This window comes from Rosa chinensis, chromosome 7, assembly GCF_002994745.2.
Source record: "Rosa chinensis cultivar Old Blush chromosome 7, RchiOBHm-V2, whole genome shotgun sequence".
Taxonomy (NCBI): Eukaryota; Viridiplantae; Streptophyta; class Magnoliopsida; order Rosales; family Rosaceae; genus Rosa; species Rosa chinensis.
Window position 1 is genome coordinate 28860041 of NC_037094.1, and position 19286 is coordinate 28879326.

The window sequence follows — 19286 nt, forward strand, 5'->3', positions numbered from 1 at the left end:
AGATTGGTTTAGTTGGCAAGATACATTCTTTTCTTTTATGATACTCCTAGCTTAGGTTCAAATCATTTTTCTGTTGTGTATTTATTTTATTTTTAATTTTTTTTAAATATTTGGCCATTTTATTTATTTTCTATAAAAAAATGTAGGCCCATTTTTTTTTTCACCTCAAGCCTCAAAATCTCAAGTCCAGGCCTGAGGAATATGCTCGATCAAGTACAAAATGCAATTTTGTTATGCTGAACAAAAGACACTATTTGTTGCTGTTAGATTAGCTCTGAATTATAACAAATAAATTCAGAAAGAATTCCCTATTGATTATGGTTAGCCCGTCTTCTTAGGTCAAAGGTCTCAGCATGTCCCCAAGTATCGACCTAGGAAGCTTTAGTTTAGGACAGTGATCAATGTTAGCACATGGGACTTGGTCAATTACCAATAATAATTCCCGACCATTAAATATTAAGTATATGTTTCTTTATATACAGTCATTAGTTTATGTCTGACTATAAATCCCCCACATCGATCAAACTCACTCTGATTCTGACCTATCAAAGAAGAAGAAGAAGAAGAAGAAGAAGTCTTATATTTGATTCTTGACTTTGTCATTTTCAAAAAGGATTTTGCTCTTGGCTTCTTATAGGCATAAGAGAAGTGTACTGAGTCCTAGTACCGTGTATTATTCGCCTAAATAGCTTAGCTATTAGCTTCAACTCTCTGACCAAATGATAAGTGGTAGGGAACAACTTTATCCATCACTACCTCACGTTCAAGCCAATGATTAAAGCACTCCCATCTATACAGGCATCTGTACTTTTTTCAGCCACTCCATTTAGTTGTATCTAATTTTCAAGCTATAGTTGCCTATTGCCAGAAAAAGCTATTGTTGCTTAAAAAGGGAACCAAAATAAGTTTTAGCAAGAGCCCATGTACTCTAGGTTTTTTTTTATATATTTTATTTTATTTAATGAATCAGAAAATGTTGGTTTCACCAACTTCGTTTGTTGAATCTATTTACTAAATGATTGATGTGTATGTGTTGATATCATCTTCCGAAAGGAAGTCGGAAGTAAAATAAACAGCATACTATTATATTATTTAGTGAGCAAAATTAAGTGAGGATACTAATTATATACAAGACATCCTCGATGTGTATTTGTATTCTTTTTTTCTTTGGGGAGAGGGGTTGTCTTGATGGTTTTGATGAACAACAATATTTATGTTTTTTCATTTTTGGCTAGGTGTTTAGTAATAAGGGGTAGTTTTAGATGGATGATTTTAGGTCGATTCCATAGCCTGATAATATTCTCATCCTCTTGGTTAAGAAAATGACAGATAATCGGGTAATTTTGTTTGTTTGTTTAGAAAAATGACATAACATACAAAACTTATGCAGTCTCAATGAATGTTCACCACATTAACTAAAGACTTGGGACATGTTTGATTGATCTGAAGGAAAATACTAAGGACTGTTGTACTTCACAATATGGACAGATACATTTTAACCTACTAACCTAGCAAACTTGTTTCAACCCCCTAAGTAGAAGCATCTTCCCTTATTCTCTAAGGCTTTCCTTCCTACAACCTATAAGATTCCAATTGATTCAAAGCTTTCTATCAAAGCTTACTCCTTAAGATACTCTTCATTTTCCATTGCATTAAGTTTACTTCTAGTAGCTCAAAACTCTCCCATTCAATATCTATTATTCACCTATATAAATATATAAATATATTTGTTTCTCTAGAAGCTAAAAGCCTAATGAAAGGAGCTGATTAAGACTTCACTAAACCTTGTTGTGATGCAACAACATCTGTCGGATCACCCACTTTTTTGTTAAAAAATTTTGCCTTTTCATTTCTTACTTACTAATCTCCAGCTTATTAGTGGATGGTTGGGACACCCTGTATACTATGGGATTAGTTAAATCATGTAAAGGGTGTTCATAATATTTATATTTGGGTTACCTACTATCCCATCAGATTCCCTAATGGTCTGGTTTATTTGGCTTGTTTCTAATTGGATATACCACAATATTTAACCATCTTGATGGACTAGTAGGTGAGATAGTTATATACATATGTGTGATGAGGTTGCTGCATGATTGGATGGTTAATCAACGTGGATTAGCTCTTGATAAATAAGATTCCTAAAGGAATCATCCACTGAGAACGTGACACAATCGAATAAGCGAGGGAATATATAATGACAGCATTAATCTTTGTAAACAAGTATTTCCCAAATTGTTTTGCATGGAAGACTTGACTTTTGGGATTAAGATTTCGACATTTTGACAACTAGGGAAAAAAAACACTACCAAGCTGTGGTTGCATGGATTTTCACAATTATACCCGATCAAAGAAATTTTCAACAGCTCAAGAATTATATATTCTACTTTCCACTTCTTTTCTTTTTATTCATTTTCATATTTTCCCATTGTCCAAAGGGTTGGTGTGGGTGGTCGGCCGGCGGCAATTACGGTTTGGTGGTGGCGACTCATGGTGGCGTTGGGGTCTCACAGTGGCACTTGGACTCCAGTCTTATACATGTGTGCGTGGTGTGATCTGAATATTGTTTTAGATTGCTTGTCATAATTGGCTGGATTTGGACTTTTAGTCGACCTACCATTACTAAAACGACCATAACTTCCTCTAAAAAATTATATTAACAAACTGTAAAAATTTATGAAAAATAGACAGTTTGGGCTTTTTAATCCATATAAAGTACATCTGGTTCATTCTGAGCTACTCTAAGTGTAAAATCGAAATTAACTAATATGCTCAGGCAAATTCAGTGATTAAGCTTGTTAATCCTACCTTGGCTTCTTTTCTCTTCTTTAACTAGAATATTACAAAACATAGAAATTAAGTAAAAAGGATTTCGATGTAAATAATGAATATCTATTTAAGTGAATGCTCACCAAAATATACGTAATTGTTTGGTAGCCAAGTTGACTTATTGTTCTTTGGTTTAGGTTACAAGTAGTAGCCAAGCTAACTCATTTAGATGATGCATTGTTTTAATTGAAGTCTACCAAAATATATTCTTTCATCAAACGTTCTCAAAATAATCACATGAGTAATTTAACATCAACGTCCGTAATATCGAAAAACAAATGATAAATTTCAACGACAAAGTATAGTTATTTTTTTTTTATAACCAATCCAATTCCTCGTCATCTAACACCACTTAAGATCTTTGGTATCAAATTATTTTATACAAAAAAAAAAAAAAAAAAAAAAAAAAAACTGATAATGAATTAACCTAGTCAATGATCCCTGTGCCAATTCTCTAGTAGGCCCAGTTGGCTGCGCTTTTTATTATCCAAATGGAATTTTTAACATCCGACATCAACGTTGAAATAGTTTTTTTATATTTTCCGTTATTTATTATACTATGACCACCTTGATTGCAAACCAGTTAATGGGGGTCTACTTCAACAGTGGAAAACCTGGCCTCTTTTCCTCTTCCAAATGACCAACGTTGGACTCCATAATTCTTAAAAGGTCAAATGCATTTACTTCCTAACATTATGGGTGGCCCTTTTGGGATTTTACAGACCTTTTTAACCTTTTAGGACATATATATGTTAACCGACTTGGTCTTTATGCTAACCTATTTATGACAAATGTGGTAACATAACCCTTGTCACTTTGCTCAAAATTTGACATAGGGATGCAAATTATTAGATACTAATGAAGTCATGAGTAATGCCAAAGGAATTCTTGTAATAGAAAGACTTAATGACCCAAATAATATTTCATATCTGGTAGTTGATGCATGTTTTTAGCATTACATAATCTGGAAAATTTGATACCACATACCTTTTTTGGATGAGAGATTTGCGTATGAGAAAATAGTTTATTTTCCGATCTTAGCAAGTCAATGATTTGGTAAAGATTCCTAACACAACTAAAAAATATTTCAGAATTTGAATCCATGCACACATGAGGTTTCTTATCTTTTCCTAACATTAAGCATAAACTTTTTCTTTTGTTGATGATGTTAATTTCATAGTATAATGATCATTCCTCTATATATATATATATAATCAATCAAATGTTATTTTTTATTTTTATCAAATATTATAACGATAATTTTTTATTATAAATCTTTCGCAACGGAAAAACAGTAACGTGAAACGGACTTATAATTCATAACGGAAAACGGTGTTGCAAATAAATTGATTTAGGGGATCACAATCATTGGCTCATCGCTAGCTAAAAAAACGAGGAGTATCAAACGGTTGAAGATGAAGATTCTTTGAAATCTTTCCTTTTTTATTTATAACTTAAACATAAAAAGGCTGGTTTCTCTTACTTTATTTGGTGGTGGTCCAAGCAAAAAGACGAAAAAGTGTACTCTAAACAAAGACATGAATCTTACGCATTATGTCAATACCCCCCCCCCGAAAGGTCCTCAGTATTTTCACATAGGCATTTTCGTCAATTCCACCACCTTCCAGCTGCAGAATCTTACAACCTAAACAACGAATTTAAATTCCATTGAATACCCTTACCGAACACAATTCAGAAACCTTATCTGGAGGCAAATTTTGTGAATTATTTGGCATGGAAATATTCGCAGCCTTTCAATTTTGTCACTTGGTACCTCAAGACAAGCTAAGCCGGCTTAATCGCTCGCTGGGCCGGGAGACTTCTACAGAATATTTTGACTCGGTGTAACAGCCGAGCCGCTATAAGACCAAGACCTTAATTGTCATTTTCTTTCTTTTTCTTTAGACCTTAATTTTCTATGTGTAAATTAAAATTTAAATGTTACGTATTAAAAACTCACAGGCTTCGTTTTCGCTGACTGTTGAAAACTAATCATTAAGCCCAACCTCCGCGTAACAAAAGCCGGGTACCGAAACCAACCAATCAGCGTGGGGAGAGAGAAAGAACGTCACCGGCAACTGATATCGCCGGTGGTTTTGTAATTTTTTATTATTTTATTTCTGAGAGAGAGCCTATGGGTTCTCGTGAGAATGCGATCGAAAAGCGAAAGCGGGGGCCGGTCATAAGGGCGCGTGAAACCTGTTCTAACTGCCAGCTATTCGCGCCCTGGCACCACCCACAGTAACACACAAACTGGCACAAGCCGCAGCCTTATCCTGCTCCACGTGTCCCTCGCATTCCCATTGTACACCCACGTGTCGGGTGCATATAAATTTTTTCTTGCTCGCGCCTTCAAGGTAGTTAATCTACTCATACGGAGGTGGATTCTTGGTGCCAAAGCGCGCGCAAAGTCGAAACCGTCCTCGGTTGGCGTGCAAAGTGGGCAACCAACCGGGGAGTAAAATGTCCTTTAGCGAAGAAAAGGCTAACTAACTAGATGGTAGGTAGGGCTGATCCTGTACGAGTCCGGAAGCTTCAACGATAAAGTACGTCCACTCAGAATCTTGGAACCAGTCGTCTCCATAATCTCTGACCGTCGATATTATTCCAGCGGAACCCCCATTAGCGGTGAGATTACCACTCACTGTACTTAATGTGACTACTCTAATCCACACGTGATAATTACGTCCTTCCAGTAACTTTCTTTTTCTCTGACCCAACTCAACAGCAAACCAGAATTCTTCGGTAACGCCGTCTCTTCAATGTACTAAAATACCCTCCTTTGCATTTACAGACAGATTTCCCCTCTGGGGTAATATGGGAATAAACGGAAAACGGGGGGAAGAAGGGGGAAACGCGTTTTGGCCGTCCACCGTTTGGTTGAACCACCTAACAACCACCACTTTGGGTTCACACGACTTTCAATTTCTTATTTTTTAATTATTTTTAATAAAATAATTAAACATGCTTCAATTATTTTCCTAAACAATTAATTTTAAGAAACAATTAATTTAAAAGGACGGAGGATAGCAATTATGGGGTTTACTTATTTCTATTTTATTTTCCTTTTCGGTTTCTCCTCAACCGATTCACTTTGCTATAGTGAGAACGGGTTGGACTTGGGCGAGTCTTATGTAAAAAAGGAAAAAATTAAATTAAATTTATGAAATTAGGCATCACTATTTTACGGCTATAAAACTATAAATTATCCTCCCCTTGGTACTTTTTCGGTTTCTTCATCTTTATTCTTTTTCTCTCTTTCTTTTCTCTTTCACTATTCCTCTCTCTCCTTCTCTCTCTGTATTCGCCGGAAAACCTCCTTTTCCTCGCCGGAATATCTCCTTTCGCCGGCGAATACCGTCCATCTGTAGCCGGAAAACCGCAACGCCTCCCTCGCTTGAAGACTCTCTTCAACTGGAGAGCCTCTTTCGTTGACTCCGTCGTTGAAGGCCTTGGATCTCCGAGATACACACCGTTCGCTGCCGTTGGGGACGTTTTGCGAGAATGTGGGCTGCCGTGGTCTCGCTCAAGGCTTTTGCGTAATCGGCCGTGGCTGGGATCGTGATCTAGGGTTTGGTTTCTCTGATTTGGATTCGGTTTCTTCCTGGTTGTTTGCTTTTATCCTTTTGTGTAGCTCTGTGAACCAAGACGGCGGCCTATACGGGGCGACTCCGGAATGAGATGGTGTGTTATGCTTGTTTTGTTTACATGTGGTTTTTTTTTTTCTCTTTCTTCTTTGTATGAACGTTCGGTGATTTTGTTTTCTTCTTTTCCACCGTTTAGATCTTGTACATTGCGCTTTCTTTCTCTGTTGCAGTGATATGTATTTTGTTCAAGTATTTCGTCTTTCAATCGGTTGGTCAAATAACTTTTTCCTTCAAAAATTCGTGTGATTTCGTTGTATGGATGGATGGCCAAATGCGTTTTGGGATTGGGTTCGTAATAAGATTTTCGTTAAATTTGTGTTAGGTTCTTTTCCTTTGCGATTTTTTTGTTGAACTTGGTTCTGGAATTTTGGAGGGTTATTGCTGCTATTTTTGGTCTAATTTTTTTTTTTTTTCCGTCTCTGTTTGTAATATGTTGTTTGGGTGATGATGAACTGAACGGAGGGTTTATGAGTTTGACTGCAATCACTGCATGTTGCTTTTGAGTAATTGATTTGACGCGATCAGGGAAATTTAGCAGTTTTGCAGTAAAGTTTGATTGGGTCTTTCTCTGTTTAGATTGTCTAAATATATTTTGAGTATGAAACTGTTTAGACAAAATTGATAAGCATGCGATTTAAACTGTTTGGCTTGAATTAGAGATTTGGATGCAAGATTACTGAATATCAACCATTAATACTTGTTGACAGGTGGAAGGTAGGGTTTGTTTTTCCAAAGAGGCCCAAAGTGGATTAGAATTTCTGAAGCGAAGAAGGCTTCAGCATATGAGATCAGAAACTATTCCTGAGCCTGTAAGTTTCACGAATATGATGTCTAGAAGTGGAGGGGATGCTTTAAAAGCTTCAGCATCCTGTGGTGTTAGAATACGTGGAGGTGCCGATTCAGTTTCTCGGTCCAATGGTGCTCCACAGGGGAAAGATGTTTTTTCAAAGCGTAAGGTGGATAAATTTGAAACAAGTGATCTAGACTGGACCGAGAAAATTCCCGAGTGTCCTGTATACTATCCAGCAAAGGAGGAGTTTGAGGATCCTTTAGTCTATTTACAGAAAATAGCTCCAGAAGCTTCCAAATATGGTAATGCTTTTGAATTGAGTTATAAATATGTTTTATTACACATTCTCATGAAATAGGTTCTGTTTGTCATTGCCTCATGTTCTTGAATAAATGATATGTAGCCTCTCCTGTTTCATTACAATAGCATCCATTTGAGAAATTCTTTGATAAGTTTTACCAGAGTAATATTGATTGACTTTTGCCTTACTAATCTGCAATGATATCTTCAGGTATATGCAAGATTATCTCCCCTGTTAGTGCTTCTACTCCTGCTGGGGTTGTATTGATGAGGGAAAAAGCAGGGTTTAAGTTCACTACTAGAGTACAACCTCTTCGCCTTGCTGAGTGGGACAATGATGACAGGGTCACTTTTTTCTTGAGCGGAAGGTGTGTTTCCACGAATTAGACAGATATTGTTTGACTAATCTTATCTTCAGTTTTATTGAGTTTGAGTTTAATTTTTCAGAAACTATACATTCCGTGATTTCGAGAAAATGGCGAACAAGGTTTTCGCTCGTAGATACTGTAGTGCTGGGTCTCTTCCTCCTACGTACTTGGAAAAAGAATTTTGGAAAGAAATTGGTTCTGGAAAGACAGAAAGTGTTGAATATGCCTGTGATGTAGATGGTAGTGCATTTTCATGTTCTCCCAATGATCCACTTGGAAGTAGTAAATGGAATTTAAAGGTAGGTGTTGGTTTTTATTCAGATACAGAGTTTTGTTAGTTTTGCTTTATTGTTTGTTTGTTAAGTAGTGGAGCGGATTGGTATAAATCTTGCATCAACTTTTGAGTGACTTGGATGAGTATCTCGTAGTTCTTTTTTTCCATGTTCAGTTGCTGATACTGGCTTTGAGTATGATGTCCATAACAGGGCAGTTAAGACAGTGAACATGAGTAGTTTGTGTTCTCTTTCCATATTCGTTGTTAATACTGGCTCTGAGTATGATGTCCAGAACTGGGCAGTTAAGACAGTGAAGTTTAGTAGTTTGTGTTCTCTTTCCATATTTGTTGTTAATACTGGCTCTGAGAATCATATCCAGATCAGGACACTTAAGAAAGTGACATTAGTGCTGTGCTTTACACTGAAACCAAATTTAACGACATGTTAAAATGGAAAGTACAAGGAAAAGCATATCACAACCTCTCTATTGCAAAATTGATGAAGAGGATTTTAAGTGTATGATATTAAAATGCATAATGAAGGGTATGTACTGTATTCCACTTGTATATAAAATACACTATGATGATAAGTTTGTGGGTGTATTACTCTTGTGTCTTCACTTCCTCAGTTTGCAATACTCTCGTTTGCTGATCCCTGGAAATCGGGCTTTTAGATTAAGATTAATGCTACAAATATCAAAATAGGCAGAATCTTGTGACAAATTTTATAGTGCCATTACTTTTCTTGTGCTTTGTACTCTGTCCTTTTTCTCACCTCTAATTATTTTGTGTCACTCTTTATAGTGAAAGCTAGGATGATATTTGTGATTATGATGCATGAAGGTTTCAATCACTGTTTGAGAGTTTTTTTGTTGACATGTACATTAACTGGTTAACCTCTTTACGACTTTCAGAATCTTTCAAGGCTACCCAAGTCTATTCTGCGTCTTCTGGAAAACGCAATTCCGGTAATTAGACCTCTCTGAATACTCCTTTGCATTATTTATATGCTGTATCCCTCACTTACCTATGTTTGGTCTATAACAGGGTGTAACAGATCCTATGCTATACATTGGAATGATATTTAGCATGTTTGCTTGGCATGTGGAAGATCACTATTTGTACAGGTATATGTCACTCTTCAAGTCTCATTAAATAGAGCAATGTATTCCCCTTTGGGTTCTGTGAATCAGTATTAAATATATTCTTATACTTCTACTTGTTATTCTTGTTGACAGTATCAATTATCATCATTGTGGCGCATCCAAAACCTGGTATGGCATTCCAGGCCATGCCGCCCTGCAATTTGAAAAGGTTGTCAAGGAACATGTTTACACCAATGATATTGTACCAAGTGATGGAGAGGATGGAGCTTTTGATGTCTTATTGGGGAAAACAACTCTGTTTCCTCCCAGCATATTGTTGGAACATGATGTACCTGTCTATAAAGCTGTGCAAAAGCCAGGAGAGTTTGTGGTTACTTTCCCTAGAGCGTATCATGCTGGATTCAGTCATGGTATGCGCCTTTTTAAATTAGTCACTCCTCTCTCTAATTTATTCAGATAGTTTCTCAACAACATAGGGATAATTCTTTTTTGATGAATATAGGTTTCAATTGTGGTGAGGCAGTCAACTTTGCTATTGGTGATTGGTTCCCATTGGGTGCTATTGCTAGCCGGCGTTATGCACTTCTTAATAGGATGCCTCTCCTTCCTCATGAAGAACTCCTGTGCAAAGAAGCCATGCTTCTCCATACAAGTTTAGAGCTTGAAGATTCAGATTATTCTTCTGCTGACTTGGTTTCCCATCATCGCATTAAGGTCTCTTTTGTGAAACTGATGCGGTTTCAGCATCGTGCTCGTTGGACTTTAATGAAGTCTGGGGCATGCACTGGTGTCTTGCCAAACTCTTATGGAACTGTTCTCTGCAGCATATGCAAGCGCGATTGCTATCTTGCCTACATTAGTTGCAACTGTTATATGCATCATGTGTGCCTTCGCCATGGTATGTGTCTTTCTGTTTGAACAATTTTTTTAAAGTTTTGAACTATTCTCAAGACTTGCACTCAGACTTTTATGACAAGGGATGTCCCATGGATGTCCCATGCTGATTTATTCATTTGTTTTTGTAGTTAAATTGTTTTAGAGTTAATATATAAAAAGAATGTACGATTTAAAATTTCCTCTAGTTCCTTATTATGCTCTTGTTCTAATGCAGATGTAAGGTCATTGGACTTGTCATGTCAGAGCAATCCTACTCTCTTTTTAAGGGAGGAGATAGCAGAAATGGAAGCTGCAGCAAGTAAATTTGAAGAGGAAGCGGAAGTGATAGAGGAGATTCAAGGTCAAGGTGAAAATGGTGATGATTTGTATTCATATCCATTAATTTTGTCTCCGATAGCTGAAGAGAAAGGGTACTCCCCTTACTGCAATATAAAATTTGAGTTGAACCCCGAACTCCCTGGTACAACAGAAATCACTGGCACAACTCTGGCTCAGTCAAAAGAGCCAGCTGCACTTGCTTCTCATACCGGTCCTGCAGTGTCAGAAGGTTCCATTTCATGTATTGCATCTACTCTTTGTTCTCTTTCAGAGCCACTTGAGAGCTTGTATGCACCCAATAATGTAAGATTTCGCTCAATCCTGTAAATGTGTTAGCCTTTTACATTCTAGATGTCACCACGTCACTAAATAAACTTGTTACTTCTTGAAATTGCAATGAATTGAATGGCAATCTTCTAATTAACTGGCTGTTACAGGGAATTGCTAACTCTAAGACAGTGACTCTAAATTCCAAAAGGTCTGCATATGAGTCTTCTCGGTCCTCCCCATCATATGATGAATGCTCAAGTGTATGTCCAGGAAGTTCTAACGCATTGGAGGTTAGGCCTATAGTAGATCAAGGCAGTGATGATTCTGATTCAGAGATATTTAGGGTTAAGCGCCGTTCTTCATTGAAGGTGGAGAGAAGAATTATAAATGATGTCTTGCCATCAAATCATTCTGAGAACCAGGTATACTTCATGGAGTCATATACCACTAGTTTATACCACTCTAGTTTATGGTAATTCTTTGCTATCTCTTTGCTCCTTGTCATTTTACAATTAGTGCAAAGTTTGTCCAACAGTTTATAAATTTGAGATTCATCTATAACTTTATACAAGGGAAACACATTTTTAGTGCTGTTACCTGGAGACATATTAATAATATAAACTTTCAAATTTGTTGTTGGAGACTCGGTAGTGGAATCCACTTTCAAATGTGTGCTTGTTCTCTGTTCATGTAAGGCAGGAAGATGTTAAACATATGGTTCATGATCTATGTTATGTATGGGCAAAGTTCACTGGTTCAGATCTACTTAACTTGTAATAATTCTATGGCCAGTTTCAACAGTCATTAGTTTCCATCCTAGGGTATCTTTGTATTATCTTCTTCTCTTGGAATCCTCATGTGTTAAATGCAGCTTGTTATCTGTCTAAATTCTGTTGTTTAATTGGTTGATAGTAATTCTGTTCCTATTTAATGTATATTGCTGACGGTTGAAATGTATTCTTAAAAGCAGGGATTTAAGCGACTGAAGAAACTGCAACCTGATCCTAGATGTGGGCGGTCGGTGCCATTACAAAGCTGCAGCACTACGGAATCAAGTACTAAGTTGGTTACAACTACTAATAGCAAAGGGGCTCCGGAGAATGCTTTAAGAGATGACAGGTTTGCCAGAGGAAGTACCATATCTAGAGGAAGTACTGTTCCCTTCTCTATCAAGTTTAAGAAATTGACCAATGAAGATTCTGTTAGGAGACAGCGAGATCACCACAGAACTGATATACGCCAGCTTGAGTTGGGAAAGAGCCGCAGGGAACCTCCCCCAATAGAGATTGGGCCAAAGCGCCTTAAGGTCAAAGGCCCTTATTTCTTAGCTTCGGAGAACAGGTTAAATTGAAGTTAGATCACACTAGGAAGTGCTAACTAACTGGTTGGCCTATAGAACCTGACCTTTGCTAACTACTTCAATTTCTCTAATGGGGTTCTAACTACACGGGAAAACGGGGGTAAAGGTAAAGATTGATTCTGGGAGCAGTGAAAAAAATTAACCTAGGATAAAATTTACATTCTTTGTGCATTGGCCTTAAATTGGGGCAATTTGCACTATTGGTGATTCTTGAGGTTCTCGAGCCGGGGTTTTTTTTCTATCTTTGGCAGGAGAACCAACCTTCCTGCAAAGCTTAAGATTTAAAAGAGGAGTAGAAATTGGGTTAGTGAATTCCATGTAAATTTGGTTGTTAGTCTGTCATATTGCGAGTGAAAGTGAGTATTCTCACTGATCTTGCTTAAGGTATTCGCTGCTTCCTTTATAGGTTCTTTATTCTTTTTGTAGCAATGGGTCCTTGTGTACCACCTTGACTACATGAATAAAATGCAGAGAAAATTCTTCTTTCGCATAATATTTTGCACCTTCTCTTTCGCCCCATTGTACATGTGTCGATTATTTATGCTTGCAATTTAGGTTGGTGACATTTTGGTTTTGCTGTTCTAGGAAACTTTTCAAATTTTTGTTGTCCATATATATGTGTGTGTGTGTGGAGGATCTAAAGATGACCTCTTTAAATGTGAAATGTGAGGATACTTTTATTTTTAACTCTAGTTTAATAATTTAAACAATTTATTTTCTAGTCGGGCACACACATATGTGTGTGTGTGTGGAGGATCTAAAGATGACCTCTTTAAATGTGAAATGTGAGGATATTTAACTCTAGTTTAATAATTTAAACAATTCATTTTCTAGTCGGGCACACACATATGAATCCTCCTATAAAAAATAGGTCATTAAAGTGTAAGATAGTATAAATCCTCAATTTTTTAAATTAAAGAGATTCTCTCTAAAACGAGCCTCTACATATTATATATTGTTTAAAGGACACACACAGTTGGTTTATGATTTCGAAGTAGGTGATCAACATGGTAAGCAGAAGCTACGTCCTAGGAAACTATTTAAATTTCAAGCAATAGGCATCTGTCATAATTAGTTCATTTTTCTCCATGGACCTTGTTAAACAAGTGATCGTCATTGTAATTGTTACCATTACTGGCTAGGAGCCGTGAGAGTTCTTGATCTTGCGGCAGCCAATGTTTTGCTTGTTTTGGACTAGTTTGTGCTGCACGATGTCGTGTAAAATACTCGGGCCAAGATGACCTGAGTACATGTTTTAGCATCGACCAACAGTCCTCAGACAAAATGAACAGACACAGTAAAACGAGTACAAAAGCAAGAAGTAAGAATAAATGCTTACTTTCTTCTTCTCCTTCTTCTCCTTTTCCTTTGCCGTAGATGATAAACCCACCTCTTATTTGAGTGCCCCTTCTGTGAAGGCATCTGGGGACAATGTGGGGATCCCTGCTCTTCCCACAGTACCTCGAAAGGCCAATAATTCCCTTATTCCTCTGTTTGGTTCCGTCCTATCACAATCACCGCCACCATTAATTGTGATTCCGTTCACATCTGGGTCTTATTCCGGGCCTCTCTGTCTGTGCTTGTTTGTTTTGTTGTTTGATTTGTGACACAATAGTGTTCTCTTGTTTGATAATGACGAGATGATGAAATTAAATTTGTTACTAAGGAATTCCTCAAATTCAAAACTTGGAAACTTCTTAACCCTCGATGCTGTTAATTAAATTCTACGATCAGAATTGTTGACCCATTAAAAAACCAAATTGGAAAAAAAGTTGCGGTAGGAACACATGCAGTAAACGAACATACCTGACCTGTTTGGAATTTGTTTCTTGAAGACCCAAACACGCTTTTGAATTAAATAAAATAAACTTAATTATAAAAAAATATGTATGCCAAAAAATTTGATATTCTTTCAGTGAGTTTTTAAAATACTATAAAGTGGTTTTGATCGAGAAGCGCTTGTCAACTCCTTGTGGGCTTGTACACAAGTTTTTATCAAATTTAAAAAGCAATATCAAATCTCATATATAACAAAATTACTTTAGTTACATCCCACGTCAGTTTTAGTTTGCTGGAGATCCTGAAATATCAATAACTATATTCTACCCCGTTTTAAAATTGCTACAATGCTCATATGAAGAAAAGAAATCTTAGGTAAGGGGCAGCTGGCTGGCTCACATTGAAGTGGGTCCTCATGCTGATGGGTCGCACCTCATTATGAGTGTGCCAGTGAGGTGCCCTATACTGCAGCCTGCCTTAGAGCAAGTCCATCGATGGTTGTTTTTGCTTGGTCTCCAACTCAGCAACTGAACCAATCCAATGAAAGCATCCAAATCCACTTTCCAGTTTCCACAGCCAAAAATTGTGACCTCTTTGCTATTGACCTAGGTTAGGAAACTGGACTCAAGTCGTGACCCAAGAAGGCCGGGCTCCAGCATGGACAAAGACAAAAGAAGCATGAACACCAACCCTGGGGGATGTCAAAATTATTCAAAAATACCAAATCTTTGAAACTTCACCGAATTTGTAAACATATTACATCAAGACGTAGAGCATGAAGAGTAGATCAGTTTTCATACCCCATTCATTGTAAAGCATAGCGGTAAAAGCTGATACGAACACGAAGCTTCTCAGCTTCGTATTGACTTTATCGAAGCTCGTTAGCGGAAATCCAAGCCACTGGTTGTAACGTCGATGCGGTCTGAACACTGGTGGTCTGCCCTTGGAGATGACCGGTATGGGAAGATATGGTTGGGTCACCGCGCGCTGGTCGAAGAACCGGGTCTCGAGTTTGGAGGTTTCTGGGACAATCTGAAGCGTTGATCATATCTGAGGATTTGTATAGTCCTTCCTTAAATGATTTCAACGGCCCAGATTAAGCAGTCGTTAATTTAAACGGTCTAGATTGCACCACATAATTTCTTTCATTTAAAATGAATTTCCATATTTCTCAACTTCAAAAATTCATAATAAATAGCTCGGGTGTTCGAACAAATCCCCGACAATTCCCACGAACTCGTCTTCGCGTGTTTTATTATCGAACTTTTAAATTGAAGATTTCACCTCAAGAAAAATTCAAGAAATATTCCCGAGGGTCCTTGCCAATTACCGAGGTCACAAATTAAATCTTGAACAATTTCACTTAAACTCCTTATATATTTATGAGGCTCACATAAGTTTTCCAAAATGTTCGTCATTACTACAATCTCTTAAAAATCTGTTGGTGGAGTAAGGGGGAGTATCTTGGCCTAATTTTGTGCATTGGGTCAAGGCCCCTTTATTTACATCATATATTTCTCATTTGCAATAAATAAATTAATAGAATATTGAATGAACATTGTCCTAAACTAGTGACCCATAAAAAATTAGTGAACAATGTTATGATCTAATGACTCAATAGGTGAAATTGCTCTTATGAATTGCAGCATTATGGAGACTAGTAGTATTTTGAGAAGTGTGATATTTGATTATGGGCTTGTCGCTAGTTCCAAATGTATTAACATCATATCAAGTGACTCCAAATTTGGGAAGGAGAAGTACAGATTACTATATGCAGTGCTTGTGTCAAAAGTTGTGCGTTCAGGTTATTTTCAGTGTGTTGTGAGCTTACACCAGTACACCACCCACCATGTTGCACATGCTTATACTCGTAGCTGTCTCAATGCCGTCAAATTTGTCGCCGCCACCACATCTTCGAGTTATGGTATCAAGAACGGAGGTCTTCAGACATGGAAAAGAACACACTAGCTAGCTAGCTGTTCAAATGGTAATGTGATGTAGTTCAATAACAGCTCGTGTATTTTTATTCCATTATGCTAGTGTAGGATGTATATGCAAGTTACCATCTTCTCTCGGCTAGTCAATGATACCATTTCTAGAATGTATCTGTTTTGGTTTTGCTGCAAGTATTTAGGGTTTATTTGCTTGACATTTGCTATAAGAGCTGTTCTATCTATGAAAAATAAGCTTCATTAATTAACCAGTAAACTAGCAATAATCGGGTAATTTTACTGGCTAGATGCAACTGTAACATCTTGTCAATAGAATTGGACTCTTATTAGCTTCATCACATTAGATTTGGAAGATGCATGTAGTCGTGGTTGTTAATTTCTTTTGAAATCTTTTTGGCTGATTCTATTAAATTTTTACTGGCCATTTATTTTGCAATCTCTCCGACAGATGCATTTTTCAAAAGTTCAGAGATTACTTGACAGATAAACAGTAAACCAGACGCTTGAATAATGCTCTTTTCTTCATCTCCTTCTCTCATTTAGATGCTAATAAGCCTTTAAAATCTCATGCATTCATAGCTTCGCTTAATTTAATTAGGATTAAGAGATTCTTGTTAAGCCTTAGCAATATATCTTCTTTGTGATTTGTTAGGCCAACTCTACAATCTTTACATTCTTGCATTGTTTTTGCAATCTACATTCTTGCATTGTTAATGCATCCTTGCATTTTTTGTACCTTGAATTGAAGATCTCATGAGGATGGTGTCAATCTCAAGAACATAAAAATGACCACTTTAAGATTGAAGTAGTTGTGTTCAAAGTAATGCACATCGGAGTGTTCTAAACTGTTCTCAAATTACCTAGATTAATCTAGAACTTATAGGTTAATCTACAACATGTCTAGAACTGTCTTGTAATTTAAAAGTTGTAGAAAAGTCTAGAATGTGGTAGTTAATTGACCACAAATTAAGGTCAGTGGTACTAGTAAGTAAGTCGGTGAACATCATCTATAAATATATGATGTACTCTTGTAATTATGAATCAATCAAGAACAAATAAGAAGCAAGTTAGTCAAGTGAAGTAAGCTGCTAAGCAACCCTTCCTCCTCTATATTTCCTTCTCCTCTTTTTCAAAGTTATTGTCCTATTAAACTAGCTCCTTCTCCCAAACTCTTGCTCCTAAATACTTTGTCCTAAACACATTGTTCTAGTCCACTACCATCAAAAGGTTCCGCACTAAATTATAAAAGTAGTATCAAAGCCACAAATTCTAACAGTGGTATCAGAGCTTGTTCGATCATCTATTTGGGGCGTTGATTTGTGTCTTCCACCATGTCTACCTCCATCTCCAACCAAACACCAATTCCTCTTCCCATCTTCAAGGGAGAAAACTATGACTTTTGGAGTATCAAGATGTGAACCTTCTTCATGTCTCAAGATTTATGGGATATAGTAGAGAAATGATTCTCAGCTCTAGAAAATCCGATGGTGGAGCAGTTGAGGCAAGAAAAGAAAGAAAAACTAAGAGTTGCTAGTGCTCTTTTTGCCATTCAACAAACGGTGGGCGATACAAACTTTTCAAGAATCATGGGAGCTACTACATCAAAAGAAGCTTGGGATCTACTAAAGGAGAAGTTTCAAGGAACAACAAAGATACGTTCCTTCAAATTACAAACTATATATGAGGAGAGATTTAAAAAAATGAAAGATTCTGAGATCATAAAAGATTGCTCTTCCAGAGTAAAGGAAATAGTAAGTCAATTAAGAGCCTATGGTGAAAATATTAGTAAGACTAGAGTAGTTGAAAAAAATACTCATTAGCCTCACTGAAAAATATGATCCAATAGTAACTCCCATTGAACATTCGAAAGACATATCAAATCTTTTGGTGACATAATTGATAGGCTCTTTAGAAGCTTATGAGAAAAGATTGAGTAGTTGGAATGAAAATCCTACAGAAAGTGTATTCCGATCTAAACTCAACTTTCGATCTCAAAAAAATGAAAAAGAAAAGAAGTTTAAAGAATTTTCTAGAGGATGAGATAGACCAAAATATTGGGAAAATAAAAAAGATTTAAAGTAAAAAAGAAATTATCCTTCATGTGGGATTTGCAAAAAGAATAATCATCAGGAAGCAGATTGTTGGTTTCGGGGAAAACCAAAATACTGAAACTGCAACAAGTTTGGTCATACCGAGGAAAACTGTTTCCTCAAGAAAAATCACCGAGCAGACTTTTCAGAAGAAAATAAGCAAGATGAATAGCTCTTCTATACATGTCACTCAGCGATTGAAGAGAAAAACAAGAAGTGGCATGTGGACAGCGGCTGCAGCAACCACATGTCAGGAAACAAAACAATTTTCTCCAATCTTGATACTTCGAAAAAATCTCAAGTGAAATATGGAGAAATGGTGAAGACTAAAGGAAAAGGTATGATTTCCATCCTGACTAATTTAGGAACTAAAAAGATTAATGATGTTCTATCAGTTCCTAACTTGGAGCATAATCTCCTAAGTATCGGACCAATGATGGAAAATGGATATGCTATATTATTTCATGGAGACTTCTGCAAAATATTTGACAAGAAAAGAAGGGCTAATCTTCAAAATAAGGATGAAAAATAGAAATTTTCCCATCCAATGGCAACAAATGGCCATGAAAGTAGAAGTCAAGAAGAAGAATATTGACCTAGAGAAAAAGCAGTCAAGGACTCCACCACTTCAAGCAAATAAAGAAGGAAGTTCAAATTCTCCACAACTAAAAAGTTGTGAAGTTGCAATGAAGAAGAAAGCTGGAGAAAGGCTATGGAAATACAAAGCAAGAGTGAGAACATCTTCACGAAGACATTTCCAACATCAGCATTTGAATCACTGCGAAGAATGCTCAGACTATCTCCGATGCGCATTAAGGAGGAGTGTTCAAAGTAATGCACATTGAAGTGTTCTAAACTGTTCTCAAATTATCTAGATTAGTCTAGAACTTATAGGTAAATCTAGAACATGTCTAGAATTGTCTTGTAATTTAGAAGTTGTAGAAAAGTCTAGAATGTGGTAGTCAATTGACCACAAATGAAGGTCGGTGGTACTAGTAAGTAAGTCGGTGAACATCATCTATAAATAAATGATGTACTCTTGTAATTATGAATCAATCAAGAAGAAATAAGAAGCAAGTTAGTCAAGTGAAGTACGCTGTTAAGCAACCTTTCCTCTATATTTCCTTCTCCTCTTTTTCAAAGTTATTGTCCTACTAAAGCCTTCTCCCAAACTCTTACTTCTAAACACATTGTCCACTCTTACTTCTAAACACATTGTCCTAATCCACTACCATCAAAAGCTTCCGCACTAAATTACAAAAGTGGTATTAAAGTCTAACAAGTTGCATAAGGTTAGAAGTTGTCA

The 19286-nt window shown here is 36.7% G+C and overlaps 1 protein-coding gene across 2 annotated transcripts; it reads left to right on the forward strand.

Moving 5' to 3' along the window:
- Positions 1 to 6043: 6043 nt before the first annotated feature.
- Positions 6044 to 12661, forward strand: LOC112176476 (lysine-specific demethylase JMJ706). Of its 2 annotated transcripts, none has more exons than XM_024314413.2 (11): positions 6044 to 6513; positions 7184 to 7568; positions 7778 to 7934; positions 8014 to 8233; positions 9123 to 9176; positions 9256 to 9335; positions 9447 to 9724; positions 9817 to 10212; positions 10426 to 10832; positions 10967 to 11221; positions 11767 to 12661. In XM_024314413.2, the coding sequence occupies exons 1-11, from the start codon at positions 6511 to 6513 to the stop codon at positions 12148 to 12150; spliced, it is 2619 nt and encodes an 872-aa protein (XP_024170181.1). In that variant the 5' UTR covers positions 6044 to 6510; the 3' UTR covers positions 12151 to 12661. The 2 variants fall into 2 exon arrangements, with proteins under 2 accessions (XP_024170181.1, XP_024170182.1); XM_024314414.2 differs by having other exon boundaries at positions 11770 to 12661.
- The last annotated feature ends 6625 nt before the right edge of the window (positions 12662 to 19286 follow it).

Bases quoted from the DNA above. Each gene is read 5' to 3' on its own strand.
- LOC112176476 (XM_024314413.2), top strand. The intron at 7,935-8,013 runs GTGTGTTTCCAC...TTAATTTTTCAG, and splicing joins ACTTTTTTCTTGAGCGGAAG to AAACTATACATTCCGTGATT. The intron at 10,833-10,966 runs GTAAGATTTCGC...TGGCTGTTACAG, and splicing joins GCTTGTATGCACCCAATAAT to GGAATTGCTAACTCTAAGAC.